This window comes from Plasmodium gonderi (assembly GCF_002157705.1).
Source record: "Plasmodium gonderi DNA, contig: Chr13, whole genome shotgun sequence".
Taxonomy (NCBI): Eukaryota; Apicomplexa; class Aconoidasida; order Haemosporida; family Plasmodiidae; genus Plasmodium; species Plasmodium gonderi.
In genome coordinates this window covers 1716545-1738960 of record NW_021628938.1, presented here as the reverse complement: position 1 = coordinate 1738960, position 22416 = coordinate 1716545, and the positions used below count along the sequence as shown (strand labels likewise).

At 29.4% G+C, this 22416-nt stretch overlaps 2 protein-coding genes across 2 annotated transcripts; both read left to right on the top strand.

Moving 5' to 3' along the window:
• Window positions 1–1602: 1602 nt before the first annotated feature.
• PGO_133160 (hypothetical protein, conserved) lies at window positions 1603–16120 on the top strand (the record flags this gene model as incomplete). The annotated part of the gene is made up of 2 exons (XM_028689832.1): window positions 1603–15809; window positions 16027–16120. 2 exons carry the CDS (start codon window positions 1603–1605, stop codon window positions 16118–16120), a joined length of 14301 nt encoding a protein of 4766 aa, XP_028545633.1.
• Window positions 16121–18065: 1945 nt separating this feature from the next.
• PGO_133150 (cysteine protease ATG4) lies at window positions 18066–21616 on the top strand (the record flags this gene model as incomplete). The annotated part of the gene is made up of 3 exons (XM_028689831.1): window positions 18066–20969; window positions 21349–21448; window positions 21573–21616. 3 exons carry the CDS (start codon window positions 18066–18068, stop codon window positions 21614–21616), a joined length of 3048 nt encoding a protein of 1015 aa, XP_028545632.1.
• Between the last annotated feature and the right edge of the window lie 800 nt (window positions 21617–22416).

The following is a 22416-nucleotide window of genomic DNA, read 5'->3' as shown; positions in this document are numbered from 1 at the left end:
TACTTAATGTTTCCATTTGGTACATGTATGTACATTTATGGTACATGATAAAAATCAAATATTAGTGCAAAAAAAAAAAAAAGTATTAATTTATAACGCACAAATTTTATGTTTTATATATATTTATTATGTATGATCTCGTACGCAATTATATATGCTCATGTTCTGTATGTATAACAATGTAACATATATATATTTTTACCATTCACAATACTGTACGCAAAAGCCTGGAAAAAAATCACTTCTTCTTTTCTTCTATTTTTTCAAAAGAGGAGGAACATTATTCTTTAATATGTTTTTTCGGATACAATAAAATTATTTAGTACCCCATTTTTTGCTCATCCTCGGCTGAATATAGCATATATGTAATACATGTAAAGCTTGACAAATTTACATATAAAATTAACAGTTTTATAACTTATGCCCTACAAAATTTGAAGATTTTTATTTTTTTATTTTATACCTAATATTTTTTATATTTTAGCTTCTTCATTTTTCAGGATTCTCTTTTTTCTTTTGTTCCTTTATTTTTTTTTTTTTTTTTTTCAGTTCTATTTTTTAGATATATTTTCATGTATCTTTATTTTTCTGCATTTCCTCTCGTTTTTTATGTTATATTTTACGTGCTTCATTTTTCATGTTACATTTTGCGCGCTTTATTTTTTTATGTTACTTTTTGCCAACTTCATTTTTTACGTTACATTTTGCGCGCTTCATTTTTTTATGTTCCATTTTTACAAAGTTTGTTTTTTACGTTACTTTTTGCCAACTTCATTTTTCATGCTACATTTTGTAAACTTCATTTTTCGTGTTACATTTTATGAACTTCGTTTTTCCTGCTATATTTTGCGCCCTGGATATTTCTCCATTTTCCACCTATCTTTCATTCCTTCACCCATACATTCATTCATCCGTTCATCCATCCGTTTGTTCATTTTTTTTTATATGCATATATATTATGCCTGTTTATTTTACTCTTCAAAATTTCCCATTTCATTTATCACGATACAACCACTGCATTTAGTGCCATTTAGGAAGCCTTATATAACAACATTTAGCATAATTTAGAATAATTTTAAGATCATTTAGTCACCTTCATTTACATTTTCTTTTTTTTTTTTTTAAACAAAAGTTGGGAAACAGTAATTGTATATATATGTTTATATACATTAAAATTATAAACATTTACGTAACTGTTTCTTTTTTTTTTCTCGCAACATAATTTTTGAAGGGATCGATCTTGCTTGAGCACATGGCATTTTTGACCCACTTGTTTTTTGCAATTTTGCCGCTTAACCATTTCAACACCTCATTATTGCATCACCTTTTGAATTTGTCACATTGTTTTTAAAACATAACAGTTGTAAATTTGCAAATACAAAGAGGAAAGAGTTCACACCTGTGTTCCATATATTCGCCCATTCAGTTCTATATGCACATAAATAATACATATATACATGCATTAATACATGCACGAACCCGTACATATGCACATGCATTCACACGCACACACCTGTGATTGTAGACATATTTATGTACCTGTATTCGCATGCTTACTTACGTGACCACAAATATGTACCTTACCTTATGCACCATTAAAACATGAGAATGGATTATCATGAAAAAAACAATCATTTTACTAGTATAAAACAAAATTTTTGTTTTATTAACAAGAAAATTAGTGGGAATATCAAAGGGAGTTCAGGGCACATAAATAAAGACATTGTGGATTTTGATGATAATTCAACAAATGTTGAAAACGATGACGGGAGTGAATATACCAAAAGTAGCACAAGCAGCAGCAGAGGTAATTATGTAAATGGACACCATATAACAGACTCCAGTAGCAGTAAAAGAAATTATGTAAATGTATACCATCCAACAGACGCTAGTAGAAGTAGTAGTAGAAGTACTCAAAGCACAAGGAGTTATAACAATATAGGATCTATACGCATAGAGAAGTTCAAAAGTGCCCCTAATAAAAATCATTCAAGGAATACATCAAATACAAATTTAATGAATTATATTGGAGGAAATGAAAATAAGTTCTATGAGCCCTATTCTAATAAACAAGATATAAATCTCAATGGAAAAAATAACTTATATAATTGTGACAATAATAACGATGTAATAAATAATATGGACGAAATTAACTTTGTGAATCATCGAGAAAATAAGTGTTCAGGACAAAGTAATTCATGTATTAAAGAAAAATGTATACAAGATGGAAGTATTAGTATGAAATTAAATATTCAAAAAAGCAAGGATAATAATTTATTATATCTACATAAACATAAACAGATTGATGGGAAATTAAGGAATCATTCAAGCATTTCTGATTCAATTATGAATCCTACAAATTGTGCATATGAGCCAAGTTCGAGTTATTTTCAGGAACCAGAAGCCACACAACTCTCTAGTAATATTAGCAAATTTCAGAGTAATGATACACTTAATGACAAATTTGAAAACATTAACATTTTTAAGAGTCAATACTGTATTAACACATTAATCAATAATTCAAATGTTACAGAGGATGTGAATAATTACTTGTGTGAAAATAGTGCTAACATAGATAATAATTCTATCACTTGTGAGCAGAATAAAAGTTTTAAAGACATTGCGAAGATAACACAGGGTAATATTAATATTAATGGGATTAGAACTGTGAATGTTAAAAGGGTAGATAACGTGAGAAACGTAAACAATGTAAATAGTACAGGTATAAGTATAAATGGAAATGATAATGAAAATGTGAAGGTGAAGGATAGACATTGTAACACTTCTTATCCAAAAAATAGTGCCCCAATGTTGTATAAAAGTAGTAACTTCCCAATAAATATGCAAAATATTAGGATGGAAAAAAAAACACATGATAATATTATTGTACCAGATGATAGTTCCATATCCTCCTTTTTTGAAACAGAATTACAAACAAAGAACTCGAATATGATGTGCTACAGGAATAATAAGCATGAGAATTATAGTAGTTCCAAAAGTGGTGGTACAAACAAAGCAGGTGGCAATAATAAAGATGTTAATAATTATAGAGGAAATAGTAACGTAAATAATAGCAGTAATGGTGGAAATAACAATAATAGCAATAATAGTGGAAATAACAATAATAACAGTAATAGTGGAAATAGTGGACATAGAAGCGGAAATAACAACAGAGATAGTGGAAAGGATGATGATAAAGATAGTCATAGAGATGGTCGTAGGGACGGTTTCAATGATGAGCATAAGGATGATGAAATTGAAAGCAATAAGGAGGACGAAGAGAATGATAATAAAGAAACCAATAAAAGTAACAGTAGAGGAAATCGTAAAAATAACAGTTCTGATAGGAGAAACGATTGTACTTTGAAAGATAACAATGTGACCAAGGGTGAAAAAAAAAAAAAAATCACTAAAGATTCCATAATTATCAAATGCAGTAATGGGAAAAGCAACAAGAATAGCAGCAGTAGCATGAATGAAAACAGTACTAATAATTTAACTAAGACAAATGCGAATATTGCTAGTGAAACTAACAACAGCATGAACATCTATAGCAGCATGGAGAGCCATCAAAATAATGTCATTTCATATGCAAATATAATTTTTGGGAAAACGAAAAACGGAACGAAATGCAACTCTACATCCTCTATAAATAGAATGAACGATTTTCCAAATAATATTAACAGCAAAATGTACACGAATTTTTCCAACTCATATGATAACAATGACAGTTTTATGAATGTTGATGATAGTATAAACAGTTGTAACACGGGTAGCGTGGACTTAAGAATTATTAATCAGGATAATGGACAGGGCCTATCGAGCGGTTTAAACGGGGGATGCAATATAAATGTAATGTATAATAACTTAAATGGGATTGGAAACGTAAACGGGATGGGAAGCATGCACGAAATGAACAATCCAAACGGATTTACCAATGTGATGAACGATATTAATATCTCAAGCAGTATGAACAGCTTTTCCGATCCACAGAGCAATACAGGAACGTTTTTTAATATAGACCATAACGAATTTATGCATATATGCAAGAACAGTTTTAATTTGAATAATGATGGAAATATAGAAGGATGCAATGAAAAATACTTGCATATGGAAAATAGCTTAAACAGTGCAAATGGCATGAACAATAATAATAGTAATAACACACTATTTAATTCTATTAATAATAATAATAATAATAGTAGTGGTGGTAATGGTAGTGGTAATAGTAATGTATATGAAGGAAACTATACAATGCAGAGTACAAGAGGAGGACTAGAAGGAATCGTGGGGAGTCAGGGAGGACATGTGCACATGAATATGAACAACTTAAAGGAAGATTACATGAGCTATGGAAATAACATTATGATGCAAAACAGTAGTGGCCTTTTTTATAATGGAAATAAAGAAAAAGTACACATAAGCATGAACGAAAATATGAACAAATTTCATGAAGACAAAAAAAATAATTCATTTCATTTTAATAATAATATACCAGAAAAATGTGAAGAAGAAAGGATGATACAAAGTGGTTATCTGAAAATGAATTTAAATGAATTGAACAAGTATGAAAATGATAATTTCAATAATAATATGTTGAAAAATGAGTGTTTTTTTAACAAAGATAATATTAAAACACTGGGAGAAAGTAATATGATTATAAACATGAACGATAATTTTCAAAACGACAAACAGATGAATCAAAATTTAGAAGACAGCCTAAATTATAATGAAGCGAATACTTTAAATTTATTAAATATTGCTTTTAACGAAATATATCAAGATAAAAAAATTATGATTGAGAAAATTATTACAAAGAAATTTTTGTGTAAGCTGACCAAAATTTTAAAAGATATAAATCCAGATAGTATAAGAGTAAAGGGAAGACAATTAAAGCGATTGATACAATTAAAGAAAGAATTCACAAAAAAGGAAGAAAAAATTGTTAATAAGGAAGGGGCAGTTAGCCTGCATGGCAATAATGCAAATATATACAATAGCAACAATTGTTTGATTGTGGACGACAGGACGCATAAAATGATCAAATGTGGAAATGACCAACTTGGGAATCATGCAAAAGATGAAAAAAGTTGGATATCTAGTGATGACGTTGAGAACAGGAAAGGTAACAACGACAGCAATGGGAATAGCAATAATGGAAGCAGCAACAGCGATGGGCTCTCTGAACTGAAAAAAGTGCAAGAGCCAAAAAAAAAAAAAAAAAATAAAAAGGGTGAAAAGGGAGAAAAAGGCAAAAATAGCGAAAAGGGGGAAAAAGGAGAAAAATGCAAAAATAGAGAAAAAGACGAAACTAGCGAAAAGGGCGAAACTAGCGAAAAAAGCAAAAATAGCGAAATAAAGGAATCCCAATCCCGTGACACACATAACGCAACTGACAAGAATGATATAAAAAATAAAAAGGAAGCCGAAAATAACCTGAACACGCAAGGTGAATTGAAAAATCAAAATAAAAGAAATGATCACATATGCCCACAGGACGACAAAAGTTGCATGGGAGAAAAGCAGGGGAAAAATACGAAAAAGGGGAAAGAAGACCCAACGGAAGAAATTCCAAATAATAAGAAGAATAAGAACGATTCTAAGAATGGCATCGACAGAAATTCTAACAATGTAGAAATTTGCAAGCACATTGAAAATAAAAGTGACAGTGTTATATCAAATGAACAAGGAAAGCAAGAGGAAAACAGTTGTGTTGAAACCACAAAGAATGTAGCCCAAAATGAATCACACAATCATAGTTCAAAGGAAGAAGTAGAAAATTTAGGTGGTGAAGAATCAATGATGCAGAATAGAATATCTGATAAGGGAAAATTTGACGCAGCTGATAAAACTAATAATAATAATGGTTGTGAGGGAGGTGAAAATTCTTACATGAGTGAAAGTACAGATGTGGATTTTTACGATGACAGTAGTGAGGAAAATGAAAATGATGATAGTAAATATATCACGTGTATTAACGAGAGATATAAAGAAATAAAAATTGAAGAAGATGTAATCATAAGAAGAGATGTTATCTTCTTTAACTTGTTAAAATACATTATTAAAAAAAAAACATCAGAAGATATGTTAATATATTTACATTTGTTAAGTGCTATAAAAATTGAGAAAATATTTGATCACATTACACAATTATCGTGTGATATTTTTAATACTCTTTTAAATTCTATCGAAATGACAAAGGATTCATCAACATATAGATTATTATTAAAAAATTTAGGTGCATGGATAGGTATAATAACGATTGGAAGAAATAAACCACTAATGTCAAAACATATGAACATTAAACAGTTAATTTTATATTCATATGATAATGGATATTTAATAGTTACATTTCCAGCTGTGTGTAAAATATTGGAAAGTATTAAAAATTCGAAAATATTTAGACCACCAAATCCTTGGACTGTTGGTATTTTAAATTTGTTAGGAGAATTACATGAAGCGCAATCGTTAAAAACTATTTTAATTTTTGAAATAGAATTATTATTTAATTATTTTAAAATTAACGTTTTTGATTATTACAACAAATGTAATATTATAAAGTGTCGTAGCTTGCCAATCAATACTAATGATTTATTTGTTAGGAATAATTTCAGCGAAAATTCTACTATAAATATGAATTATTTAAATGAGAATAACATGATGAGTGCTTATTCAAATCCTGATCAAATGCACATGTTTAATAAATCTTACAATACATGTGCCAATTTTTATGGTGAAAATTTTGTACATCAAAATGGTAACACTGCTGGCAGTAGTCGAAATAGTGAAAGAATCAATAGGGGAATGGAATCGGTAGGATCCGATGCAAATGATGGATTCATAATAAATAAGGATACTAGATTTAACGCAATGAATAATTATAACTCCACATCTAATATCATTACAACAGCGAACAGCAATAACAACCATGCCAATGAATTTATGACCCATAAAAATGATATTTCCAATTTATTAAATAAAAATAGAAAAGGAGAAGATATGAAACAAGCGAGCATTATTAACGACATCTGTTCACACATGGACATGCATAACAACAACGGCCATAGTAGTAGTAATATTAATCCTAATTTGATGAACAATTTGAATATCTTGAATAGTGGAAGCAAAAATGCTTCAAACTTGACATACAACTCATCTGTAGATGTAATAGTACAACAAAATAATAACATAAACAATAACAGTAATGGTAATAGTATTGTAAATAAAAACAGATTCATGAGCTCCAGTTTGACCCAACCCGTGTCCCCAAAAGGATTTCAAAAAGGTTTAGAAAATAATTTCAAATCGATCAGTAAAAATAGTATGAATAATGAAATGATCATAAAAAATAGTAATAATAGCACGTTGAAAAAATTGTCAGGTAATATTAGCACGAAGGAAAATCAACACATGCCTATTTTTAACTACATGAACGCAGATACGAATAAATTTAACAGTATTATGTATTCAAAAATTAACGGAGGAATTGGTAGAACAGACATGTGTGTAGTAGAGAATGACGAACTGTATAGTGGAAGTTCCAACATTGGTGGTAGTGGTGTTGGTGGTGTTGGTGGTGTTGGTGGTGTTGTGGGCAGTATCAATGGAAACATCAACGGGAATATTAACAGTAGCAGTAATAGCGTGTGCAGTAAGAATTCGGATTTCCTACATCTTCTGAATAACAAAGGAGCGGGAGGTCAAAGCATCGTGAACAACAAGAGTGAAGAACTTCTAATGAATGATTTAAAAATTGCTGCCAAGAAAAAGGAAAAAATAATGGATTCAGAGTTTAAAGATATTTCATTCAAAAATGGAAATTATGTTTTGGGTAAAAATAAAATTCCGTTAAGCAATAAAAATGACGTGGCGGTTTATAAAACTTTTGATCTGAAAAATGCAAAAGTGACATCTAAAAAAGAAATATATGAATGTGTGAAAAGGGATTCCTATGTATCGTCAGCATCATCGAGTATTTTAAATATAAAAAACAATTTTGTAGAATCATCATCTAGTATGAAGAATAACAATAGCAACACGCCTCCTTTACCCCAAGCCCATATCCACTTCGATAAATTGAAGGTTAACGAGAATAGTGGTAGCATTATTGGTGGAAACAACACTAAAAGTGCAAGTAATGGAAAGTCCAGCATGCAGAATATCGACAATAGCAATAGTAACATTAGTAATAGTAACAATAATAATAGCATTATCAGCAGCAATAGCAACAATAACAATGCAGGAAATAAAACCACAGCACCATCTTCTCAACATGGCATTGGAAATGATGCTAACCAAAAAATGGTAAGCACACCACCATACCACGAGAATTTGAATAAGAACAAATTTAACGAAATGTTAAATGATGAAATATTAAACATATTAAAGAAAAATATTGTGATATCAGTGAATATTGTTGCAGCAATTAAATTAACACCAAAATGCAAAACTTTAATTTATTTAGCCTTCGATTCAGCAATAAAAGAAATAATTACATCTGTCGTAGATAGGTTCGTTTTAATTGGATGTATAACAACAAGAGAATTAGTAAAAAAGGATTTCGCAAACGAGTTGAAAGAAACTATTATGCATAAAGCTTCTTTGCTAATGGCGACGAGCATATCATCCTCTCTTGTTTTAGTGTCATGCAAAAAGCCTCTAAAAAATATTTTAATACAAAATTTAAGAAGTATTATTGAACAGAATTGTTCTTCAGAATTAAATAACACAATTGTGGACGATGTTGTGAAAGGGTTAATTAATGATAATATAGATTTAATATATTCCATAATCGAACAAGTAGCTATAGAAAAATCATCCATAGAAATTGAGGAAATTATGAAACCAATTTATTCTTCTAGAAAATATGCACGTATACATAAATTAAATATAAAGGAAAATTTTAATAACAAATACTATAACGCGTTGCCTGTTTTTTTAAAAGCTCATAACATAACCTTAAAGCATATTCAAGTGTATAAAAATTTTATGAATTTAAAAATTTTATCAAATTTACAACAAAAGTTATTTTCACCGAATTCAGTAGATCAAGAAGGTTTATCAAATGAAAATGATAACATTGGATCATGTTATCAAAATTGTCGTAGTGGTCAAAATAGTTTAAACCATCCCAAAATGTTAAATCATCAAAATGGACTAATCTATCAGAACTATCAAAATAGAAAGAATAGTGAAAACTTACTAAATTATGGCCCATTCTCAAGCACATTATATAACAATAAAAAATATATATCGAATCCATTAGATGGTAGAAATGGAGAAATTGTTAATTATCCCAAGGAGGAACAAGATAGAGAATATAGTAAGGATAATGATATCTCTTTTAAAATAGTCAGAAAAACGGAGATGAAAGAAGATAATGAGAAAGCTGCTAATAAATGTTTGGATGAAAAATATTATGATGAAAGTAATGCAGATAATGAAGAGAAATGTATCAATAATCATATAAGCATCAATGGAGGAAGCATTAATATGTCGCAACAGAAAAGCTTAACCTTGTCAAACCTGAACTACAGCAATAATGGAGTAAAATATATATCTGGCAATAATAATGGCTTGAAAGATAATGCAAATTTTCACCTAGGTAATATGAATACTAATAATAACATAAATATCATAAATAATATAAATGATATAAATTATGTTAGCAATATTAAATGTGTTAATAATGCTAATAATGCAAATTTTATGAACCATTTTAATTCATATAACACTTCTAATAATACGTATATATATAAAATTCCAAATAATTTCAACTGCAATAATTCTGATCATAATTTTAATACAAATAATAGGTATGTGAACATAGATAATGTGAACAACTCGGCTAATGCTCAGGGGTATAATAATTACGTTGGAAACTATGAACAACACAATGGCAAGAATTTCACTGAAATGGATATTAGCTCACAATCAGGATTTACTAACAGTTACGAGGACAGATGTTCCAATGGTTTAATCTCACCCAATTCTATATCCACTCCAACTTTTTCTACGACTTCTCAAGCCTTCTCCGCTTCTCCACAAACATTTACTGATCCAGCATCAATTTCTGTCACTGCTACTTCTGCACCCTTATCTACGAACACTAACTACGCATGTAATAATCCAATGACCATTAACAACCTGAATGTCAATGCAAATTCATTAACCACTCATGATGAAGACAACTTTAATATCAGTGTGAATTATGATAATCAAATGGAAAACATCACATGTAGTACCATGAATACGAATTATATGAGAAATATGAAAAATGGAAATTTTAACTTTAATGGGAAAAACTCAGTTTTATGCATCTCAGAACAAGGCATGGGTGGCGCAACTATGAATGGAGCAACTATGAATGGAGCAACTATGAATGGAGCAACTATGAATGGAGCAACTGTGAATGGAGCAACTGTGAATGGAGCATACGCGAAAATAGACTCAGCAATGTGTCGGAATGTGAATGCTTCCGTCCGCACGAACAACGGCAATCGCATCAGTTTTGACAATGTTTTGAACAGTTCATCGATAAATCATCGTGGTGTAAATAACTCAATGAAACGAAATTCAGTAATGATAACGGAAAATATTGATATAGATAAAAAGGGAACCACTGCTGGTATTTATAATTCCATCAGTGGCGTTAGTGAAAATGGATTCAATGAGAATAATGGAAATAATGCGTACAGGGCCAGTGGTGATGATGACTCCAACACGAACACAGCTAGCAAGTGGCGTGTGAACGAAAATGCAAATATGAATTTGAAAAAAATAAGGAATGTTGACATGTCATGCAAACACAAGTTTTTGTTTTTCATGTCAGATATTTTTTTAAGAGAAAATATGAACAAAATAAATGTCAAAGATATTATACCACTCTTTGAATTTTGTATGACAAACATTAAAGAATATGTTAAATATATTCTGACGTTTCCACCTATTGTACCTACGGTAAATAATTTTAATGATTATTGCAATGTTAAGACTCCATATTTTAAATTTGAAAAATTAACATGCGCTGAAACTCCATCCCTTTTAATATTATCATGCTTATCAACGAATCATGAAATTTTTATTCTTTGTAAGGTAATTATATACATGTGTGAAAATGCAGTAGATAAGAATGATACATATAAAATTATAGGCACTAAGCTGTATAAATATATTCAGGAGACAATAAAAGAGATAATGATAAATTTAACCAATGTATCACAAAACGCAGGTGAATGTATTGATACATTGAATAATAATCGAAACGATAATGAGATGAATAGTAACTCATTTTTATCAGCGAGTGGTAGAAGTAGTAAGAATGAGAATGGTGCTAATAATGGTAAGAATGATACACATAATGAAAACATAACAAATGGAAAATCACGTGAGGAAAAATGTGTACAGAACAGAAGAGGAGTGAACGAATTGTTCATTCTAATAGAAATACAATTATGCATATTAGAACGTATGTGTAAAAATAATAAAGAACTGAAGAAACTAGTTACTTCTTACATGCTAAATTCTCTTGGTCATAATTTAGGAAACATAACTTTATTCACACGATACAATATCATTGATCACAAAAATTTAGATAAAACTATATCAAAGTTTTTGAAAAATGCCACTAACATGAATATTATCGAGTTTTGTAGTGATTTAATTAGATGTGTAGTTATTAAAAAGAAATATTTAAAATTAGAACATTTAAAAAAAACAATTAATAAGCTAATTAAGATATATAAAATGATGTCCAGTGATAATCAGTACATTCATATTCCTCCGGTGAAACAAATTCTGATACAAAATGTAAAAAACAGTTTAACTCAAATGATTCAGGAGCTTAAGGTGGCAAAGAACAAACGCAATGAGCTTGAGCGGGAAGAGGAGAAGAAAGAGGAGAAAGAGCAAGAAGAAAAAGAAGAAATGTTCACAAAAAAAATGTTGAGGACCCTAACTGAGTATATATATGCATCAAAGGAATATGGGGAAAAGGGAAGAAGAGAAAATTGTGACATGATAATTCGGAAAGAAGCAATTCATATCCAGGGGAAAGCTAGTATACAAAAAGGTATAGAAACGAGTGAAGAATGTCAGGTACATCTGGGAACCATAAACGAGGAAGAGAGGGAAAAAGAGACTTCAAAAGAGACTTCAAAAGAGACTTCAAAAGAGACTTCGAAAGAGACTTCGAAAGAGAATACAAAAGGGAATTCGAAAGAGAATGCGAAAGAGAGTACGAAAGAAAGCGAAATGAATAGCCAAAATCTTGACCTAAAAGAAAACCAAAGTAACAAGAAAAAAAACACAAACTCAAGGAATAAACACAAAAATGAAAACAAACTGCCAAATGAAGAGGAGAAGGAGCCCTGTGATAAGAATAAACAATCGACTCCAAGTTGCACCACAGGGGAAAAGAAGAATAACAAATGTGAAAACAAATCTTCACTCAGTTCTATGGAGGAGAAGAATAATGCTGTTGTTAAAAGTTGTGAGTTCTTTTTTCTAGGTAACTTAAAAATTCAATATGACCATAATAATGTAGATGAATGCACCATGTTCTTACTTGAGAAGCTTAGCTTCGAGAATAAATCCTTTAATATGAAAGAAATTAGAAAGAATGAAATTTTAAATACGAATGTGCACCAGGAATTGAACTCTGAGAAGAAAGAAATTGGCAACTCGGATGAAACGAACATAAGTAACAACAAAGAGAAACACGCAAGTTATAATTTAAAAAATATTTCCACGAAAAATATAAATGCAAACATAGTTAAAAAGGAAGATGAAAATTTGAAGAACTCCACAGAGTGCAGTGAAAATGGTAAAAATATTTGCAGTGATGAAAACAATTTTAGATGTTCTTCATTACACTCAGTTGAATCGAATAGTTTGGAGTTGTCAGGTTATTCCTCCTCCAACTCCTCAAATTCATTTTCCTCATATAGTGAAGGAGGGGAAGATGACGATGAAGAAGAAGCAGAAACAGACTTTGATGATGGCATGTCTTCATCAAGTTCCTCAGGGTTGGATTCCTCCATATCAAACGGATCTGCGTTAAGTACCTTGTCATCCTCCTACAATTTAATGAAGTCAGAACTACAAAAAGAGATAAATTTTAAAATTCAAGATATTCCAAAGAACAATTTAATAAATTACGTTCCAAGCGTAAAAGAAACCAATAATATGAATAAAAAGTTGGCAAAAGAGTTCACACATTATTTATACGTACACGACATATTAAACAAACCTGTAAGATGTAAATACTTACCAGCGCCACCATTAATTAGCGAAGAAAAAGGGATAGTTATTGCATGCCTTTTTGCAGAATGGTATTTTATATATAAAAATTATTTAAATGTTTTAAAAATGAGTATATCTAATGATATGCTCGATGTTATCAAGCAACAACATAAATTGAAGTGTGCAAAATATTTTCAAAAGGTATCAAATCATGGGTTTTTAAATGTAGATCATGTGACAGATCAGTTTTTAACACACACAATTAACATTGCGGTTAACATAGCTTTGCATAATTTGGAAAAGAGTACTATAACTAACAGAAACTGTACCATGCTAGTGCTAGAAGAAAAAAAAGGTGAAGAAGCAAAAGAAGGTCAAGAAGCAGAGGCGGTGACAAAAAGGAATAATATCCAGAGCGAGACCAATGCAGGGTGCCAAGAGAAATCGGTGGAGGTAAACTCTGCATATCAAACGAAAGAACCAGAGGAAAGAAAAACGAATGAAGATGCAGTGAATGTGGAAAAATTGTCTGAAAAAAGTAATTGTCAGATGAACGAAGTTAGTGAGAGTAAGAACGTGATTAGTGATAATAAGAACATAGCTAATGGGAGCAAGAACGTGATTAGTGATAATAAGAACATAGCTAATGGGAGCAAGAACGTGATTAGTGATAATAAGAACATAGCTAATGGGAGCAAGAACGTGATTAGTGATAATAAGAACATAGCTAATGGGAGCAAGAACGTGGTTAGTGATAATAAGAACATAGCTAATGGGAGTAAGAACGTGATTAGTGATAATAAGAACATAGCTAATGGGAGCAAGAACGAGATTGAAGAAAACAAAGACGATTGTAACTGGAGCGCTCTAAATGAACCAGAAAATGAACACGCGAAGAACGATTTTATAAAATGTAAAAAAAATGACGAAGATTTAAGAAAAGCACACAAAACTAGCGATTTGTTAAACTACAATTACATAGATGCATGGCCAAAAATGGTTGTAAGTCTGATTAAGCTAGTAGATGTAGAAGAAATATCCCCAATTGTAGTATTTCAAAAGGTTCTGCATGTTATATGTAGAGTCATACACAAGAAATGTGAAATCGAAAAGGAGAAATTTAACCAGAGACCTTATTTTAGATTATTACATTGTTTATTAGTAGATATTTACGAAGGCTGTGTACATTCAAGTGATTTGTATATATATATGAATTGTTTTGCGAAATGTTTTTCCCTTTTATCACCTTTGAGAATTCCTGTATTTTGCTTTTCGTGGTTAGAGCTTATATCATCAAAGTATTTTATGCCAAAAATGCTAGCAAAATTTTGTGGTTGGGAAGCTTATAAAAAGTTACTGATTTCTCTTTTTACCTTTTTGAAGTCCTTTTTAAATAAAATACAAGTATCTAAAGCAGTAGAGGCATTATATTTAGGAACTATAAGAATTCTTCTTGTGTTACTACATGATTTTCCAGATTTTTTATCGTGCTACTATGTGACCTTTTGTAATTTATTTCCTATTAATTGTATCCAGCTAAGGAATCTTGTTCTTTCTGCGTTCCCAAGAAACATCAAATTACCTGACCCCTTCATGTCTGATGTGAAAATTGACTTGTTACAAGAAATTAAGCTAGTGCCCAAAATTATGACAAACATAGTTTTCCCACTTTTTAAAAATAATTTTAAAAATGTAATTGACGAATATTTTTGTAAAAGAGATATTAAATTACTTGTAGATATTAAGGACATGTTATATTTATCAAAAAATAAAACTTATCAATATTCTGTCAAGTATGATGTAGATGTTATAAACTCCTTGACGCTGTATGTAGGAACTAACATTTGCAAAGCTAAAGTAAATAACATGTTTAGGTTTAACAGTAATTGTGATCCAATACTTTTAGTTAAATGTCAAGGCAGTAACAATAATAACCCAGATGATGTGAAAGATATCATGTTACAAGAAGTTATTATAGATGATAACCGTGAGAAGAAAAAAAAAGAAAAAAAGAAAGAAAAAAAAAAAAAAAAAAAAAAAAAATTATCCAATGCTACGAAACTGAGTAAAGTTCAAAAGAAAGATAAAAAAATATTGGAACAACATTTGCCTAAAAAATATGTAGATCTTATGAGAGAAAATAATGAAGAGGGTGCAGGACACGAATTTCTAGGAAATTATGATGATGAAAATGGAGAGGCATTGGTAAAGGATCTTCTAGGTGATGATGGCGATGATAATATTGGAAGCATCTGCGGGAATAAGAAAAAGAAAATAACTGTTACAGTTGTTAAAAATAATTTGGCTTATACGTTATTTCTATATTTATGCAAAGAATTAGATATGGAAGGAAGATATTTGTTATTGTCAAATATAGTGAATCATATAAGATATCCGAATTCGCATACCCACTACTTTTCTTGTCTTATATTATTTTTATTTTCTCAATCAAGCGATGTTATCATTCAAGAACAAATAATTCGAGTTCTCTTGGAACGAATCTTAGCACATAGACCTCACCCCTGGGGATTGTTAATAACTTTTATTGAATTAATAAAAAATGCCAAGTAAGAATAAGATACACTTCGATATTACAATTCTACGTGTGTGTAACTGTTTATATGCACACATCTTGTGTACGAGAAGAAAAGAAGTTGCATATACTTACATGCGTGACTTTTATTTTCCAAAGTTATCGCATACAAAAGTTGCATATGTTATTGTAGCCCATCACCTTGATAATGTACACATATATATAACCGTAACCTTATTTTCCCCTTGCAGATTTCACTTTTGGGAATGCCCATTTGTCCACGCAGCAATAGAGATTAAGAAGCTGTTCCAGTCAGTAGCTCAAGCATGTCTAGGGCGTTCCTAACGAACTTTGTTATTTTTTATGAACAATCATTTTAAGTAACATTTTTAGTATTTTTCTTGTACATTTATATTACTACCCCTATTTGTATTTACTGGTATTATATATACATATGTACACACATACTTGCTTGTGTGTTTGTGTATAACTTCACGGAGTTTCACAATTTTTTCAAACCTCATACTTTTTTTTTTTTCCGGTACTTATGAAATATTTTTATTTATGTTTTCAAAAAGTATCCACATAAGGAAAAAAAAAAAAAAAAGAAAAAAAGAAAAATCAAAGTATGAAAAAATAAAAAGCTTTAAATTAAAGCAGAAATTCCAAGTTTCTAATTAAATTGTTAACCTTTGTGCATATTTTTATGGATATACACCTTTTGTTTGAGTATTGTACTGCTTTTGAAACTTCACTAAATAATCCGCAGTTATAATAACTTGTACTGTAGGTGTGTATAAGTCTTCTGTGCATGCCATATGTATGTAATAGCATAGTGTGTATGTTTTACTACCTTTCTTTCTTTTTTTTCTTTTTATACAACTATTTAGTAATCCTTTTTTTTTTTTTTTTTTTTTTTTATTTTATTTATTTTTATTTATTTATTTATTATTTTTTTTTTTTTTGTTACTTGAAAGTTCAATTTCGTATTCATTATTACCTTGTTGCATTTTTATATTTATATGATACCTTTTTTTATTTTTGTTTTTATCCTTTTTGTTCGAAAACTTATTTTATATTTTTTAAGAACACATTTTTGGTTTTTATTTGATAAAAATTAAATTATTTAATAATTCCTTTAACAGTATTATATAATCATTTTAATGCAATTTTAGTATTCATTCTTTTTCCTATAGAAAGTTTATAACCCATGTAAACACAAAAGTAAACTATACAGACATTTCCATTACATATATAATATTTATATACGTACGAAAGCATGTGTATGCCGCATGCACATTTGTGTAATGTGTCTGATTATGAACAAGGACTAACAAAAATTATATGTAGACAATATTTCATTAAAATGAGAAGGAAAATAATACACATATAAAATTTTATTCTGTAAAGGTTTCAATATGTATATTTCACAGCACGCAGAATGTAAAAATTTCTAACCATTCCCATAATAACCGTATTATATGTACACAAAATAAATGTTCACTCCTTTATCATTAATGAAAAATATAAGTTTATATTAAAATCTCGTAGGAAATGAAAAATAACAATATGTCTTTAATTTAAGCAGTTTTTCAAAAAAAAAAAAAAAAAAAAAAAAAGCCAAAATTCTTAGATATTTCGTTATAATAAACGTTTTACAAAATGTAAATATACTTATGATTTCATCGATTTTAATTTTTATAAATTTCTATGTATAAAAGTGCGCTTATTTCCTGTTCACTTTCTTTACATTTTTTTGGACTTCAATTTTTTTTTTTTTTTTTTTCTTAAAACACTGCTTAAATGCACAACTTCCACAATTGCAAATTATAAAAGGGTTTTAATACATTGTGTATGCAAAAGGCTATATAAAAAAAACAATTGTCAAAAAAGGAGAAGAAAAAAATGTATATCAAATAGAGAAATTTGGAACAAGTAGGAAATACACCATACCAATTACAATAAAGCGTAATAACTGTTGCTACCACAGTGATGTTAAGCAAATGCAAACACGCATTTGCATGTATGATTACACGGAATTGTTACAGCTAAGTAATTTAAATGTCTATTCTGTTCTTCCAATATGAGAGAGATTACAAAATGAATATTTTTAGGGATATAGTTTTTTTTTTTTTTACTTTTTTTCTGGTTATTTTTTGAATGTTCCAGGAAAAGTGTGTGAATACTAAAAGTGTAAATGTTTTTGGCCATATTGACACTGTATAGAGATATATATAATTTTTTTTTTTTTTATTCCTCTAAAATTAGTTTCCTTGGGCATTCCGCAAAAATGGAAAAAAGCACAAATTCATTGCAACATGGGGAAAATGTGATATGTGAAAATTGTTCTAAAACAAACGTTAATCATAATAGGGATAGCACCTTCAATGAAATGGTATTAAATGAAAAGGACAAAAATATCAATTACTTCAACAAAGCAAATAATGTTTTAAAAAAGAAAAAGAAAAGAAATCAAAGAAAATGTAAAAAGAACTCAATAAATACAACAAAAAAGGACAGTGAGGTATATTGTCACCAGAACAAATCAAAATATAAATTAATAAATTATTTTAACAGTATTAAGTATAATTTATCTATTAAGAGATATTTTAAGATGCTTATCTCTGTCTCGATTTTTAACTATTTTCCATTAAATTTTCGCAACATATCAAATAATGCCTATATGTGTGGGAAACGTTTTAATCTTAAGGATTCAGAATCATTTAAACTTTTTTTAATTTTGTGCAAATCGAAGGTATTGTTTACGTACAGGTCAAACTTCCTCTTAAAAAATAGCAATAGAAGCAGTTTCGATAGTAATAGTACTGTTACAACTACCAAGAATGAAGATGTTCTCAATATGGCTAGTTATACCACCCAGGTCAACACTGTAACTAGTACAACTACAATTGGTACTACTGCTACTACTACTGCTACACCGAATGAGAATACCCAGAATAATGATACTCTTTGCAATCCTAAGGATGAAGCATTTAACTGTAACATGAACAGTTACGGCACCCAGTTCAACAACACAAGGAAAGCAATAGAACAAATGTTGGATCTTCAAAATGGAAAATACAAAAGAAGAAAAAAAAAAAGGAAAAAAAAAAAGTATTACAAAGAAAGAGTTATAAATTTCACAGATATACCAGAACATTTTCTAAAAAAAATTTACTTTGATGAAATGGAATATTTTTATATGAATTTTGAAAGTGTATCAAAATCTAACCATCATGGATCATATTTCAAGAGAAATAATTACAAGTACACGAATAATCATTCATTTTGTGGAAAAAATGATTTAAATAATGCTTTTTCAGAAGATGAAAATAACAGAGACACCTATTTATATAGTACTAATGATAGTAACAAAACAGTTTTATATGTAGAAAACTCTGGAAGTAATTCCGATTTTAATAAAGGAAATGTAAAAACTAATGGGGATTCTTGTATTTCTGACGATGAAACAGTTAAATGCACCAATCTGGACACTTGCACAATTAATGATAAATTGCATCTGGACAAGCAACAAGAAGATATAAACATTAGTATGGAGAAGGAATTTCCAAAAAGCTCAACATCTGTGGATTCTAAAATGTTAACAAATAACGAAATATCTGTTGAATGTAACATGACTTACAGAAAAACTGATAAAAAATGGGAAAACAAAAAATTAAAAAGTTCACATTTGAAGAAGGGCAAAAATACGCTTTTACATAACCAGATTATGAAAAACAAATATATGAAATATAGAAGAAGGAAAAAAACAAAATTTATCACGGAAGACAACAATACAACATACACATGCATGAACGATGTTGGGTGGGGATGTATGATAAGAGTCGTTCAAATGGTTCTAGCCAACATATTTGTAAAGTACAAAATATCTAAAAAATATGCTTTTTTTCACAATATAAATGATTATGTAATGTTTAAAAATTATATGAACAAGTCGTTAAATGAACAGTATGAGAATAAAGAAGAAGATCCAACTATTATTAAAGATGAGGTAAACAAAAGTACATCCAATGAAAATCGCAATGTAGAAAAAATGGTTACTCAAAATTGGACACATAAAAATTGCAGTAATGAGGATATGAAGGAGTCAAATTTTTTTATAACGAATATAAAATCTGGATTATCACACTGCTATGATAAAAATTCGACTATGAGCAATAATAGTAATTGCGTTCCTGCCAATAATTTTGAAATATACACAAGAACAAAAATGGAAAATACTAAGGAAGAGGAAACAATGAATGAAAGCCAATGCATGCATTTATACTCATCTGAAGGAATCCAGAAAATTCATTTTAAAAAAGAACAAAATTTATGTCACTATTTTAAGAATTATGAAAATTTCCTAAACATGAGTGAAGACAATATTCTCAGCATGAAGATCGACAAGGTTGAGCACATGAAAATCAACAATTCCTTAATATATTATGTGTTACTACAGTTTAGAGATATGGAAAATGCTAAATATAGTATCCAGAATATCATCTACGAAACAATGAAGTATAAAAAAATTAATAAAAAAAATATGGAAAACTTTCTTTATGAATGGTTAGGACCTACAAGCAGCGCAATAATAATATCTAATTTAATTAACAGAAAGAAGGTTCGTTTTTTGAAAAAAAGAAAAAATAAAATTCCTTTAAATCATAGAAAGTTTATAAAAGTGACTGATGAAATAATTAACAAAAATGATTCTGTCGAAAAGAAAAAAAATGAACAACCTGACAACACCGTTATAAATAACACAGATAGCTGGTTTGTGAAGAGAAAAAAAAGACATGCATTCTTTTCAGTAGCATTTGATTCTGGTATAATATACAACAATGAAGTTTTAAAATTTTTTCAGATTAAGCAGAAAATATTCGTAATAATATGGATATGTCTAAAACTAGGGACTGATTCTATTAACATATCGAAATATAAACAGTCTGTACTTTCCTGTTTTGGACTAAAACAATTTCAAGGAATAAGTAGTGGTAATGCACATACCAGTGCTTACTATTTTTATGCAGCAAATGAAAACGGTCTTTTTTACCTGGATCCTCATGTAAAATGTCAAAAGGCTTTCACAGATTTAAATCAAAATCACGATTTCGAGTTTTTCACTGAAAAAATAAACTTTTTACCATGGGAATATTTGAATTCATCCCTATCCATGATATATGTCGTTGAAGTAATGTCACATATCAATAATGTATCCAGCATACACCCATATGGCTGAATATATGTGTGAATGTGTTCTATCGTACAAATATGTACACACATACATACATACTTGTATGCGTAAATTTATGGACATAAAAAAAAAAAAAAAAAAAAAAAAAAAAACGTTAAAAATATGTCAACATAATAAAATGAACCTTCTTGAAATTCTGCATAGAAAACGAATTCTATCAATTCGTATCTTAGAGACGTTGAGTGATGCTTAACAAAATAGTGGGTTTCGTTTTGTATATTCCACAATGATTATTACGCAATATATGTAACACGCAACTGTTTTTTTTTTTTTTTTTTTTTTTTTTTTTTTTTTCTCTTCCTTTTTGTGACTTTAGTCTAAGGAGGACTATTTCAATTTAACCCACAATTTGAAACTAATTGATCCAAGCATATTTGAAGTTTATGATGAAGAACCACAATATACCTTCAGGAGTGGTAATTTTTAAAATAATGGGAAAGAAATTTTTACTTCATGAATGCAGGAACATTAATAATTTATCACACATGTACATACAACCACATTTGCATGTACTCGATATATTCCAATTGCCCTTCACAGAACTAAACTTTGACACAGATGATTCCGGATTGATTTTGCTTTAATGACCCATTTTTAGACCCTTGAAGAAAATATGGAATTTTTCTTTGTTTTCGCAACATACAACTGATAAATAGTAGTAAATAAAATAAGACAGCGAAACAATTGTGAAGGTTTAACTATGCAATTTTATGATTTTACGTTTTTTTTTTTCCACGCTACATATTTTTTCGTGTAAATTTTTTTGTTATTTTCTTTTTTGAACCCATCTGTGGCATCAATTACTTTTTTTGTTGTCTACCCATGTCTGCCTGTGCTAACACCACATACATATAGATTCGTTTATTATATCGTGCACTTTTCTTACATGTGTTTAGCTTCATTTGTCAGCCTGATTATAACTACATTTTTTTAATTTTTTTGGTCCAAATTTATTCATTAAATATCTATTTTAATAATTCACAAAAGAAGTTTTGTGAATATATAGGTCTTTACATAATTTACAATTTAGTGGTATAAACACACAAATACAATTTGAGCAGGATTTTTGCCTGCGAAAATGTTTACTCATTTCATGCGAACGTATTTATTTGTCAATGTAAAAATAAATCATGAATTTTTTCAGAATAAAAATGTGAACTCTTCGAGCAAGGGAAAAATTTCTCTCTTTAGCGGCGAAGCATATGGGTATTTACTTATTCGTTTATTTATTTGCATATTTTTTTGTTCGGTTAGTTGGTTGCAATTCATTTCGTCATGCATCATTTTGCCATGTATCATTTCTGTCACGCATCATTTTGTCGCGTTCACTTTATTTGACTTTTTCTGTGTGCGCGCATATTTGTTAAGAGTGCATTTAATTCGA